This window comes from Lathyrus oleraceus, chromosome 4, assembly GCF_024323335.1.
Source record: "Lathyrus oleraceus cultivar Zhongwan6 chromosome 4, CAAS_Psat_ZW6_1.0, whole genome shotgun sequence".
Taxonomy (NCBI): Eukaryota; Viridiplantae; Streptophyta; class Magnoliopsida; order Fabales; family Fabaceae; genus Lathyrus; species Lathyrus oleraceus.
The window spans coordinates 72,663,354-72,676,880 of NC_066582.1; the positions used below are offsets into that span (position 1 = coordinate 72,663,354).

Sequence of the window (13,527 nt, forward strand, 5' to 3'; positions counted from 1 at the left end):
TTGTATTCTTTTCGGGAGTCATATTGGAGTGGTTTATATTTTGATGTAGTATAACCATTGATTCAAAGATCCATACTTGTATTCTTTTTACACAATGTTAAATGAAAATGTATTTTTTTATCTAATTATTTCTTTTATTCTTATGTATCTATTGTTAAAAAAAGAATTACGGAAACCACTCTTTTGATTTTTTGATTTGTCCATCCAAATTCAAAGGACCGAGCTTATGTGTTTAACTTGTTAAAAGTAATACTGTGATATATTTGAAATAAAATACATACTACACTTAAATTGTGTCAAAATAATTCACATAAATAAATTTAAATTCTAAATTATAAGTGATGCAAATAATTTAATTAATATGTAGTAGAAAATAAAAGTAAAACTAAAGGAATATTACTGTTTAATATTTAATATATATTTATTAGTAAATATTAATTTTTTAAAGTTGCTCCATGATTTTTTCAAAATCTTTGCCTTAACTATAAAATTGTCTCATTGTAATATGGTTTTTCTAAATCCTTGATTTAACTATTAAACAGAATGTCTAACTACACAATAGCACCACAAATTATAGACTTATGATAAAATTATGAAACTCTCCAATTTAAAATTCCATTAATCCTTCTTTCTAAAGCAATTGACTACATCTCAAACGTGTTAGGGGAGTTTTTCACTAGGGAGCATTGAACATTGTGAGACTTCTTCTTTTTAAAGCAACACCTTTGTGGGACACACCACATATTCACCCAAAACTTTAAGTTGATAGGTGGGTGGGTTCTCTTACTTATAAATGCTCAAGTCTTCATATTTCCAATCAATATGGGACTATTACCCACACTACTCACACTTGATACATTCTAATCATCCCCCTCAAGTGTGAGTCCACAATGCTCCCCCTCAAATGAAAGCTCGTCTTACTTTCACAAACTCTTGTACCGCACGAAACATGTTGACACTTTTCAACGGAACGTTTATTATTCACCACACTAGCGCCGTTTTGACTTTCGATACAAGTAAGTCGGTCCCTTTCTCGAACCAAAGGCTCTTGATACCATTTATTGGGGGAGTTTTTCATTAGGGAGCATTGAACATTATGTGACTTCTTCATTTAAAGCAACACCTTTGTGAGAGACACACCACATATTCACTCAAAACCTTAAGATGATTGGTGGGTGGGTTCTCTCACTTATAAATTCTCAAGTCTTTATATTTTTAATCAATGTGGAACTATTACCCACGCTACTCACACTTGATACATTCTCAACAAAACGGACTTACGAAACTCAAGTTACGCGTGAAATAATATGACCAACGCATGATTGAAATTTGACTACGCCTCTGGTATAAAAACCATATAACTACTATTGTTGTAGAGCTCCCTGACTCAATTTCTCTACTTCAAAAGAATGATTATTGTGTTAGATTTCTAACACAACTGACGACACCTCAAACGAACTTACGAAACTCAAATTACGCATTAAACAAGATGGTAAATCCTTTTCTATGTTTATCTACAACTTTTTGTGCTTTTCTCTCTATTGAACATATCAAAAACTCATCTATTTCGCCTATTTGAGTTTTCATCGTCCCAAAAACATGCAGATAAACATAGTCATTGAAAGAGAACAAAAATTAGGATTAATAACAATATATGTTATCAACGAGATCTCGCCTTAACATAAGGCATCAACACAATTTAAAAATTTAACTCTCGCCTTATCGCAAGGCAACAACAAAATTAATTCAATTCTCGCCTTATCATAAGGTGTAATCATTTCTCACTCAATCAATCTTGCTTAATTTGCCTATTGGGGTCCTAATCGCCTCAATACACACATGTTAACCATGGATAATAGAAATCAACAAAAATCACATGTCCATACTCTTGTCTTATCAAAAGGTATCAACATAGATCATCAAATTAAAGTCAACAATCTATCAAGTATAAAAAGAAAAACATTATCATAACGACCGCCTTAGAAGGTTTTGCCCAAACCTTCTCTGGCCAAAAACATAATCACAGAGAAAAAGGAAGAAGGGTAATCAACTCTCATTATCCATCTACTTAAATATCTTCCAACTCCCCTATTTAAATAAAAATATTATTTTATTTTATTATTTCTCTTTATTCCCCTTATTTCTCACAAATCCCACCTCCCTCCTTAATTTTCATTATATTTCTATTTTTCTCCCCAAAACCAATTATCTCATTATTTATATTAAAATTTAATTGAAAATTCTAATAATTCTATCAACACTCCAATAATTTCCAAAATACTAATTAATTCAAATAAAACACTAACACTTAAATAAAACAAAATAAAACATTTTAAACTTAATTAAAATAATTAAATAAAAAAATTGAGCGTTACAAGCGTCATCTCGTGAGCTTCTAATCGAGCTTGAATTTCCTCAAACTACTTCTAGCTAGGTTTTTGGACTCTTCAATATAAATTACGATGTAATCAAAGTTTGCAGTCAAAGATCTCAACTTTCTCAATTTTCTGCAAATCAGTGTTTGATTCATCACGTGCCTTCATCTGGTTTATTAATAGCACCAATCATGACAAGAAATCTGAAATTGACTCATCTTCTTTCATTTGAGTCATTTCAAATTGCTTTCTCAAGGTCTGCAACTTCACTCTCTTGAGTTTCTCATCACCACTGTACAACTTCTTCAATTTATCCCAGGCTTCTTTAGTCATTTCTTCTTCTATTATCGTCTTAAAGATATTCAGATCCATGCATTAGTGAATCAAGAACAAGGTTTTTCCATCTTTTTTCATCTGATTCTTGTGTGCAGCCTTTTGTACATCAGTTGCATTCTCCTCCAACGATGACACTCCTTCATTCACGATTTCACTCACATTTTGAAATCTAAATATGACCTTCATTTGTGCATTCCACCTCTCTTAGTTTTCTCCTTTTGAAAATCGGTAGATTCGTTGGAAATTACGTTGATGTTGTATTACCGTTTGCCATTACAGATTCTCTCTTAATTGCAATCGTGCTCTCTGATACCAATTTGTTAGAATAGAAAAATAATTCCAGGGTTTGAGAAAGAGGGGGAAAGTGAAGAGATTCTTGTGAAATTGATGATGATGAAAATTTTATTTATTTATCACACAAAGTGCTTCCCACACAATGTGTCTCTTTCTAAAAAATTACAAAGTTATGAATGAGTTACAATCATGAGGTATTTGTTGTTATCTAGGGTTTTCGACAGAGTAAAAATCTCAGCATAATGAGATGACTTAGGAAAGTTGGAAGTCTAAAAGGGCATTTTGACGTAAGTTTGCTAGTTAAGGAAGTTGAATTCTCAAGTGCAGCGTAAAGATTGGAACTTCGTGATTTTTCTAAAAACGAGATTTTCATTCGATACTTCAACAACAACTTAGTTTAGGATTGCAACGACAACAAGACACGTCGATCGGTAGTGTGGAGCACGAAGAAATATTTTCAAAACAAGTAACTACTTTTCAGCCTTATCCTAAAGGACACGTGGAAGACATTTCAAAGGCGAAACGTATGCAAGAATTACATGTTAAATGTTGGAGAGTAGAACGTTACAAGTAGTTATTGTACATTTAGTATAAATAGAAGTTCTAGCGTTAGGATTCAGAGTGTTGTGTTGAATTCACTACAAAACTCAAAAAACTCAAAGTATTCAACACAGAGAGAAACGAGTTTAACTAAGCAAAATGTATGATTTCTAAAACACCATTTCAATTAAATGCAAAGTGTTTTATTCCAATTTACCTTCTTTCCAATTTTTATTTCATTCCTGTCGCACCTCGAAAAAATGAGAACACGACCTAGCGAAACACAATCGCACGCTCGCAATGATGGACTGAACAGAGTCGCCACCGAACTTTATTTATTCCTAAAAAAGAAAAGGGAAATATCGATAAAACCCAAGAAAGAACGACAATGATTATGGTCGTCGCAACCAAATCAGGGTTCGGGAGTCGATTACGCAAGGGGAAGGTATTAACACCCCTCACGTCCGTTGTACTCAACGGGAATCATTAGGTTAATTGTGCGTGTTAGTGTTAACTTAGAAATGTTAGGCTTCTCGAGTTATTAGATTGGAAAGAAAGAATAGAAAAGAGAAGAATGTTTTTGGATTTTTCAACGAAGAGGACTAAACCTAAGTTTTTTATTAATGGGCCTGACAAGATTTACAAATCCTGCTCCTAGGTATCTCCGGGTGCAATAGAGAACTAAAGGCTTACGTAGTTCTGGGTAGAAAATATTTGTTTGTTGGTCGATTTTAGCGAAAGCTATATTATATTAATCGACGAACACATTGTTTTACCCAAAACAGATGAGGAGCAGACGTATACCACACATCGAATGGATTTACAAATCAACATTCGGAAAAACGTCACTTATCTCAACTCAACAATTATGACCGAAGCATTGCTTTACATCACCTTAAGACAAGATGTATTTCGTTTATGAAAAGGTTTTAAAGATCGCATGGCGGTGAAGAAAAGACTTTGATTGGTTGGATGTATTTTTGGACTTGAAAGACGAATATTTATGACTTGCAAGCTCTTACAACTTGGGTCTAATACTCGGGACTACGTCTGAACCTTTCACCCAGGTAATCTTTTTCTTTCAATTTTATTGAGATAAGACGTTTGAATATTACAAATATTTTAAAGAAAAGACGAATACATATGGCTTACAAGCTGTTACAATTTGGGCCTAATATTCGGGATTAAGACTGGATATTCCATTCAGGGTAATCTTTTTCTTCAGATTCACTTATGAAAATGATTTGAATATTGGAGCATTTTGAAGAGAAGACGAATATATAGGGCTTACAAGCTCTTACAACTTGGGCCTAATATTCAGGATTACGACTGGATATTTCATCCAGGTAATCTTTTTCTTCAGATTCACTTATGAAAATTATTCGAATATTGGAGCATTTTGAAGAGAAGACGAATACATATGACTTACAAGCTCTTACAACTTGGGCCTAATATTCGATATTACGACTGGATATTCCATCCAGGATAATCTTTTTCTTCAAATTCACTTATGAAAATGATTTGAATAGAAAAGGGTTAATATGAAGGTTTGAGATTAAAATGATCGAAGTAGGGAAGTTTGAAATCAAAGGAAGTTGAATGGATATGCTTTAAAAAAACCTGATGTAAAGAGTTCCAAAAAAAAGTCGAGTAAAAATAAATAAATAAAAAAGATTATTTGTAACACACTTAAAAAAATAAAACAGAAAAGTAAATAAAATCAACAAGTATTTAAAATATGACTAGATAAAAAGATACAAAAAAATGGTGAAATAAAAATCGTAAGAAGTTTATAAAAATAAATTCAAGAAAATGGCTATAAAAAAATAAAATGAAGATAAGTGAAAAAAACATTTTTGCTACCACTGGGGTTCAAACCCTAGCCATGGGTCTAACACATAAGACCTTTACCATCAAGCCATCAATCCAATTTTAAAATAGATGTATTAGTTAATACAAGACACAATAAGATTTTTTTTTTAAAAATAACCATGTTTTTCAAAAAAAATACGAAAATAACCAACTTTTCAAAAAAATTTCCAAAATAACCATGTTTGGGGGAGGATGCGCCGGGGGAGTTGGCGCACCCCCTAAAAAATAAGAGGAGGCGCCAGATGCAGCCAACAAGAATCAAACACACAACCTTTGGATCAATATTGAAAAACGTTACCATTGCACCACAGACCCTTCATGTTAATTTTTTTCATCATATATTTAATGAGCCATTGTTCTTAGATCATAAGAGAAAGACACTAAATTTTTATTTTAAATTTTAATATCTTAAATATATGAATTATATTCTTCAATATTTATATAATTTATTTATAATCAATATAAATTGCTATTTCCATTTTAAATTATATGTTACTCCTATTTTGTAAAATATTTTGTTTTATATTTTAAGTTGTTTTCCAATATAAATTAAATATTAATAAGTTTTTCTTATCATACTATCTCCCATGAGCCTAAAAAGTCAAGAGAATTGCAAGGGACACTTAAATTTTCAAGGGACACTTAAATTTTCATCATCTTATGCATATATGATCTCCCATGAGCCTAAAAAGTCAAGAGAATTGCAAGTTAGCAAGTTGGTTGATGGTGGTTGGCCAGATGGATTCATCTGATCAAAACTGGGTCTCCCTAGACCCTATCTCCTACAATTTGCATCATATGAAAATGATTCCAAGATAAACGTTACTCTAAATGACATTCCAAACAACTTTCATGTTGAGGTCTAGAGCTAATTTTGCTTGTAAAGTCATCTTCTATATTGAAACATTATAAGTCATTTTGTCAAAACCCTAATTTGAAAGTCAACTTCCCAAGGCCATAACTTGCTCATTTTTTATGAGATGAAATATTTCCAAGTTGCAAAATCAAATTCAAGATGTCTACTTCAACTTTGATGTTTAGAATGAGAGCTAAATCAACTTTTATGAGCATGTGATATGAGGATACATTAGTGGTCATTTTGGACCAATACCATTGAACAAGCGATTTTCCTCAACTTCAAAAATACATAACTCACTCATACTAAATCCAAATGATGTCAAATTTATGACCATTTTGAAGGTTTTTGAAATAGTTACAACTTTGATGAAGACATTTTTCTCATTTGGAGCTCACATAAGAAGTTAAGCAAGGTGGAATAATTGAATATGTGACTTGACACTTAGAAAATATTTTGACATGTTGAAATTTCCAAACTTCCACCTTAAAATTCTGAAGAAATCAAGAATAAGCAGGCGTTGAGAGTCAAAATCACGAAGTTAATGAGCATATGCCTCCATATGAGCATTATAATGCTTGTTCACTTTATCCCAGACCTCATATGCATGTTTGCATGAGAGTAGTCTAGAAAGCACATATTATGAGATTGTTGATAACAACCATGTGAGCAATAATTGGTCTTGCATAATCCATTCCTCACAGACTTCAGATACAATGTTTTAAGTACAATCATTTTCAGTTTTGAACATTGGTGGAATTCAAGGGTTAAGAACGATCTTGTGGAGTTTATATGATAGAATTACACCCTTAACCTGTTGATTCCATAACATAAATTTGCTTTCTTGAAGCTTAATCAAGAGTTTTGGAGCAAATGTGTTTGCGGAACCTGTAAACGCCAAGACTTTTGGCGTAGCTTGTGAGGTTTGAACCTCATGTTGCACACCTTGTGATGAAGTTTTGAGATTCATCATTATTGATTCTCTATATTTCTAATGGAGATCTTATTTGGATGTTGAAAAGGGAGGCTTCTTTGAAGCTTTGATCGATTCAGCTTACTTATAATTCTTACCTGCAACTGAGACTTCAGTTTCTCTAAAACTAAAACCTTCGAAAAGTAAGGATTTAAGTTCTTGACTTTAATGAAGAACTCAATTTCTATGAAGCTGGAACTCCTTGCTAAACAAAATGAAGGTGAAGATCTCAGTTTCTCTGAAACTAGAAAATGCATGTTGGTCAAGATGAAGAAGATGATGGTGGTGTAAGAACGAGAATGATACAATGGAAAAGTTTATGACCCCCTTAGGCTTATAATACCATGTTTGATGAGAAATCTCTCATGATGCATGATGTAGATGTATTAATGGTGAAGATTAATAAAAGTGAGATCAAACTTAGCTCGTTGAATGATTATTTATCATTAATTGATTAATCTTTTATCTTTCATATTTATACACATTATATAAAGGGTAGAAGTTAATTATACTTTTCTAACATCCATAACCAACTTCCAAACTACCTTTTATTCTAACTAATTAACTATTCTATAATAAAGAGGTCAAAAGATTAATTCCATATGTACAATGTTATGCATCAAAAAGAGCAATAAAAAGAAGAGTTTAAGGGTTGGAACCCTACTGCTAACAAACTCCCCTCGACCTCCCAAAACAATTATCCCATCCCTAACAATTTTTTTGTCTTAACCTCCAATTTCAAGGGGAATGGGCTTTAGCAATCCAAATTTCGATCAGGAGGTTAGTACATCCTAGTCAATGATTGTTTAAATTAGGATCCGAACTCGAGTTATCCTAAATGATTGGTCCTTAAATGAAGCTCATTAAGCATAACATAAACCAGAAACTCACATAAGATAACAATCATGTTCGCCAAATAAATAGAAATCCATGGTCATTTTAGAAGACAAAATTGAACATGGGACACAACTCTACAAAAAAAAAATCAATTAATCAATAGTTATATTTTAAAAACAGGGAAAAGATAGATTACATCAAGTAATTGAAAAAGGTGGTCAACAGAAAAAGGAAGGTTTTTAGATAGCTTTCTCCACAAATGTCCAAACCTATTCCCTAGGCCTCTATCAATATTATCATTAGATGAAGCATTTTTTACCGAGAAAGTCACCACACGTTAAAAAAAATAGTTGTCAATCTAAAATAGCGACATTGAGCCGCCAATCCCAAAAGGTAGCGACATAGTACATCGTTGGATGAACCATATTTGATACTCCCTTCATCTCAAAAAAAAAAATTATTGCACAAATTAAGAGAAGTAATAAATAAAGGAATACATGTAACAATTTTATAAAATTATTCTTAATTGTTATTGATTACACATACATTGTTATAAATAAAGAGCGGGATTTAATACTTTGAAAGTAGTGCAAATAATATTAATTTGAAGTAAAATTAAGTTTAAAAGATAATAATTTTGAGACAAAATAGTATTGATTTTACTAATTATATGAATACCCATGTCATTTCAAATTGCTTTATTATTTTAAGTGAAATGCTATGGAGGGCCCCACGAGCACTCTTTTCAAGAACTTAAAATAGAAAGTTATTTTTTTTGAAAACATGCATATTTTATGTTTCGTAAATTGAAATGGTTAATTTTTTTATAAAATATTATTTTTATTTGAAATCTTTAAAGAGGGTCCATAAGACACTTGTTAGCAAGGTCTTTGTTTTAAATCTACGATATTCATAGTAAATTTATACTCAACAAACACCTAAAGAAGCAAGTCTTTACATATTTTAATTATTTCACTTTATTTTTCACTTTTTCTTAGATAATAATTCAACCCTCAGAACAATGTTCTCTAAAATATTCTTCTAGAGATTAATTACTATACACTGTCAGTGTAAAAAGTTTTACACCGTCGGTTCATCACCATCACCCGTTTGTATTACTTTATAGATTTTTAAAATAAAAGTCAAACTTCTTTTAATATCCAACGTCTATAATTAACTGATGGTGTAAAACCCTTTTACACTGACACTGTATTTCAATTAATCTCTTCTAAGAATTCACATCCGATCAACTAATCGGAAAGTATTATAATAATTCACATCCGATCAACTAAATCTATTGCTCAATGCAATAACTTGATAAAAAAAAGAGTTTATTATTGAAAGTGCAACCTAGCATACATATCATCTTATATAGGCTAAACAAACCACAACTCAATCAAGGAAACAATTAATCAAACAATACAAAATAATGGATTATTTCACTGATTTTCTCTAAAAAACAAGGGCAGAGATGGCGGCATGTAAAACATTATAATTCAAGTAAACTAAAAAACAAGTCGAATAATTGAGTCACAATAGCACGATCTAATTGATTGAAAATCATGCTCACATGAGCATATTAATATTAGAAATCTAACTACAAGTTACTTTTAGAAAATATCATTTTCTAACTTGTAATAAGCAAAAAAGTAACATAATTAAAAACGCACTTTCAACAAGTTCGAACCAAACTTTCGATGTGATCCTTAGCCCACAGCCACTCAATCGTATCAGTAATTCTTATTGGCTCTACTGTATTGTCTCTGCAATCACAGATAAATGTTGGTGCCTTATAAATATTTGCCAATATCAAAGTATAACCATTCTCACAAAGGTATATCGGCAACAATTCCAACTGCTGTTTACCAAATAAATCACTGTTGATTGAATAGAAATTCTGATAACTAATTTTGAATAACTGAACCCAAGACTCTTGAACTCCAAAATCTTTCATCTGCCATATAACAAAATGTTTTTTCTGAAAATCACTGACAGAAACAAAGAAAGTTCATCAAAATTGCAATATTTGCCTGAACATGGGGCCCCTTGTCCAAACCACAAGGCAACATCATTTGAGTGTATGACTCGGTGGAGAGATCTAGCGAAAGAATGACATAATTTTCAATAACACCCATCAAATAAAAATCATGATTGCAATTGGCCAGCCAATTAACAGTACCATTCAAATACACATCTTTGTTGTTACAAACATCATACAAATAAAGTGGAATCACAGGTAAACATGGAATATCTCTCCATGAATTATCCCCCAAGCTGAAAACTTTCACTACATTTTTTAGATTACCACCAACCTCTATCTCCACCATGAACGCTACCACCTTATAAGTTTCATTCAAATTATGTAGCAAAGCAAACGACAAATCAATCAAGCAAACAACTATTTAGCTTATCAGCTAAGCATCAAATTTTAGTGATTTGCTCCAAAAACACAGGTAGAGATGGCATGTAAAATACTATATATTATATTGAATACAAAAATAATTATAAATACGTTAAGAAAAAATCAAAAAGTTGAGTGATTCTGCATCATTTAAGTAAACTAAAAAAACAATTCTAATTAATTGAAAATCATGCTCTCATCTGTTGCTTCAACATAGTCAAGTGCATCAACCCCTTTTCCATACTTTCCAAATAATATCTGCAAAAGATTATGTGATAAGTAAGATTCATATAAGATCATAAAATTAAAATGCATCATGTTCTCACTAATAGCAATCTTAAAATGGTTGGTTCAGGTTGAAATACTAGTCACTAGTCTCTATTGTGTAGCAAATTAAACATCATGTTCTCACCTAACTACACGTTACTTTGAGAAAACATCATCTTCTGACTTATAATAAGCACACATATAAATAAAAACTCACTCTCAACAAGTTGGAACCAAACTTTCAATATGATCCTTACACCACAACCACAAAATCGTATCGGTAGTCCTTATTAACTCTACTGTATCATCTATGCAATCACATATAAATACCGGTGCCTTATATTCATTCGTCAATATCAAAGTATAACCATTCTCAGAAAGGTGTACATGAACAATTCCGCCTTCTGAATATCAAATAAATTACTGGTTGAATAGAAATTGTGATAACTAATTTTAAATAACTGAACTCAAGACTCTTGAACTCCGAATTCTTTCATCTGCCATATAACAAAATGGTTTCTCTCTAAATCACGACAGAAACAAAGAAAATTCATTAAAAGAAATATTTGCCCGAACATGCGGCCCGTTGTCAAAACCAAGGGGCAACGTCATCTGAGTTTATGACTCGGTGGAGAGATCTAGCGAAAGGATTACATAATTTTCAATAACACCCATCAAATAAAAACCATAATTGGAATAGGCCAACCAATTAATAGTACCATTCAAATACACATCTTTGTTGTGCCAAGCATCAATCCAATGAAGTGGAATCACATCGACAGGAAAATATTGAATATCTCTCCATGAATTATCCCCCAAACTGAAAATTTTGACAGTATTTTCTAAACAACGATCAATATCTAAATCGACCAAGAATGCAACCACCTTATAAGTTTTATTCAAATTATCATAACCAAAACAAAACTTAAATTCCACGGCCCTATAAAATAGTCCAAATTCGTTAGATATTGTTCTCATAGCTGGGTTCCAGAAACAAAGCCATGCATCGAGAGAAGAAGGGTATGCACTACAAATAAGGCATAGCAATCCATTGCATGAACCAACAACTAGGTCTACACGAACAAAATTGATCAATCGATAGGAAGGATCATTGCGAAGGGAGTTAAATTGGTTTTGGAGTAAACCAGGAATGGATTGACTAACGAAATGGGAATCACTATCTTTCCGGCAGTCTAGCCAGACAAGTGCGAGATTAGGCGTTGGTGTTGATTTTTCGAGATGCATTTGAACAAAGTAAGGATCGGAGATGAGAGTTTTGAAAAACTTGTTGACGCATCTCAATTGCATAACATGTTTCACGGAGAGCTAGGAGAATATTTCCACCATCAGCTCGTCGGGAAGAACCGCCAAAGATGCTAAATTGGTCTGACGCAGCAGACGAAACGGCATAGCTTATTCTAATTTGAATTGAACCCTAAGCAGGCGAAGCCGCATAGCTTATTCTAATTTGAAGTTAACCCTAGGCAGCCACCGACAAAGTTGTGTTTATATATAAACTTAGCATTTTTTTAATTATACCAATATACTTTTTCTAATTATAAGTTCACCCAAATATTATTAAAAAGTTATACTTTCCATTGTACCTAGTTCTCAATGCTTGCAGTTTCACAAGAAAAACTTCATAAATTATTGCATTAGAAAATACAATCCACGTAGATGAAGATGTTTTTGTATACGCACTTGCGAAGTTTTTTTTTAAATATACAATTTTTAAAAAAAAAATCCAAAAGTACCCCCATTTTCAAAAAAATTATAAAAATGGGCATTTTTTGCCCTATTTTTGCCTTGGGCGCCACCCTAGTTGGCGCCTACCCTTAAGGGTAGGGCAAGTCGCCATTAGGAGTGGCGCCTACCTTTAAATTTTTTTTTTAATATGTTTTTTTTATTATTTTTTTAAATTTTTTTAAATTTTTTTAAATTTATTAATTTATATTTATTATAAATTATATTAATTTATATTAATACATATATATAAATAATGTTATTTACAAGATATATATATATATTAATACATATATATAATATATATATATATATATATATATATATATATATATATATATATATTAAATTTATAAGTAATTAATATTATTTATAAATTTTTGGAAAAAAAATTAATTTATATACATGTAAATAAATAATATTTTGTATATATTTGTAAAATACACAATATATATATATATATATATATATATATATATATATATATATATATATATATATATATATATATATTGATTTAATTTATAAGTAATTAATATTATTTTCCTAGATCTTTTTAGGGTTAAGTACATTGGTGTACAACCTAGATCTAATTAGGGTTAAGTACATTGGTGTACAACCTAGATCTTTTCCTATAAATAAAGTGTTATTTTCTTGCATTTTCTTCACCACTATTTCCTATCACTTTCTCTATCAAGTTGAGTTCATGGCATCCCCCAGATCGTCGTTATGGCAGCGAACATCATCAAGGCGCCCGGATCCTGAACGAGTAATCTTAAAAAGGGATGGGCATGTTATTTTCTCGCCTGTGAAACCCCCAATGGAGATGAAATTTTGGAACATCCGTTCATTGGACCAACTAAAAAGGTCCTTGATGTCTTGGTTAGAGGGAGATTACGAACCTGGTGAAGTCATCAGAAGGATTCAGAGGCTTAGAAGAAGTATCTCATTTGAAACTGGAGAAACGGTATGTTCGTGGGTTGAAGTTGAAAGCGACATTGATTGCATCCAAATGATGCATGGATCAGACGAC

At 31.7% G+C, this 13,527-nt stretch overlaps 2 protein-coding genes across 2 annotated transcripts; both read right to left on the reverse strand.

Annotated features, from left to right (window-relative positions):
• Positions 1 to 9,755: 9,755 nt before the first annotated feature.
• LOC127136089 (uncharacterized) lies at positions 9,756 to 10,410 on the reverse strand. The gene is made up of 2 exons (XM_051062688.1): positions 10,114 to 10,410; positions 9,756 to 10,037 (listed from the first exon to the last, which is right to left on the reverse strand). The coding sequence occupies exons 1-2, from the start codon at positions 10,408 to 10,410 to the stop codon at positions 9,756 to 9,758; spliced, it is 579 nt and encodes a 192-aa protein (XP_050918645.1).
• LOC127073464 (putative F-box protein At1g47790) lies at positions 9,810 to 12,311 on the reverse strand. The gene is made up of 2 exons (XM_051014616.1): positions 11,471 to 12,311; positions 9,810 to 10,742 (listed from the first exon to the last, which is right to left on the reverse strand). The coding sequence occupies exons 1-2, from the start codon at positions 12,057 to 12,059 to the stop codon at positions 10,711 to 10,713; spliced, it is 621 nt and encodes a 206-aa protein (XP_050870573.1). The 5' UTR covers positions 12,060 to 12,311; the 3' UTR covers positions 9,810 to 10,710.
• Between the last annotated feature and the right edge of the window lie 1,216 nt (positions 12,312 to 13,527).

Coding starts and splice junctions, on each gene's coding strand:
- LOC127136089 (XM_051062688.1), bottom strand. CDS start 10,410: ATGGTGGAGATAGAGGTTGGTGGTAATCTAAAAAATGTAGTGAAAGTT. Junction 10,038..10,113: donor ACAAGGGGCCCCATGTTCAG/GCAAATATTGCA, acceptor GTTATATGGCAG/ATGAAAGATTTTGGAGTTCA.
- LOC127073464 (XM_051014616.1), bottom strand. CDS start 12,059: ATGCAATTGAGATGCGTCAACAAGTTTTTCAAAACTCTCATCTCCGAT. Junction 10,743..11,470: donor CAAAGATGTGTATTTGAATG/GTACTATTAATT, acceptor AATCTTTTGCAG/ATATTATTTGGAAAGTATGG.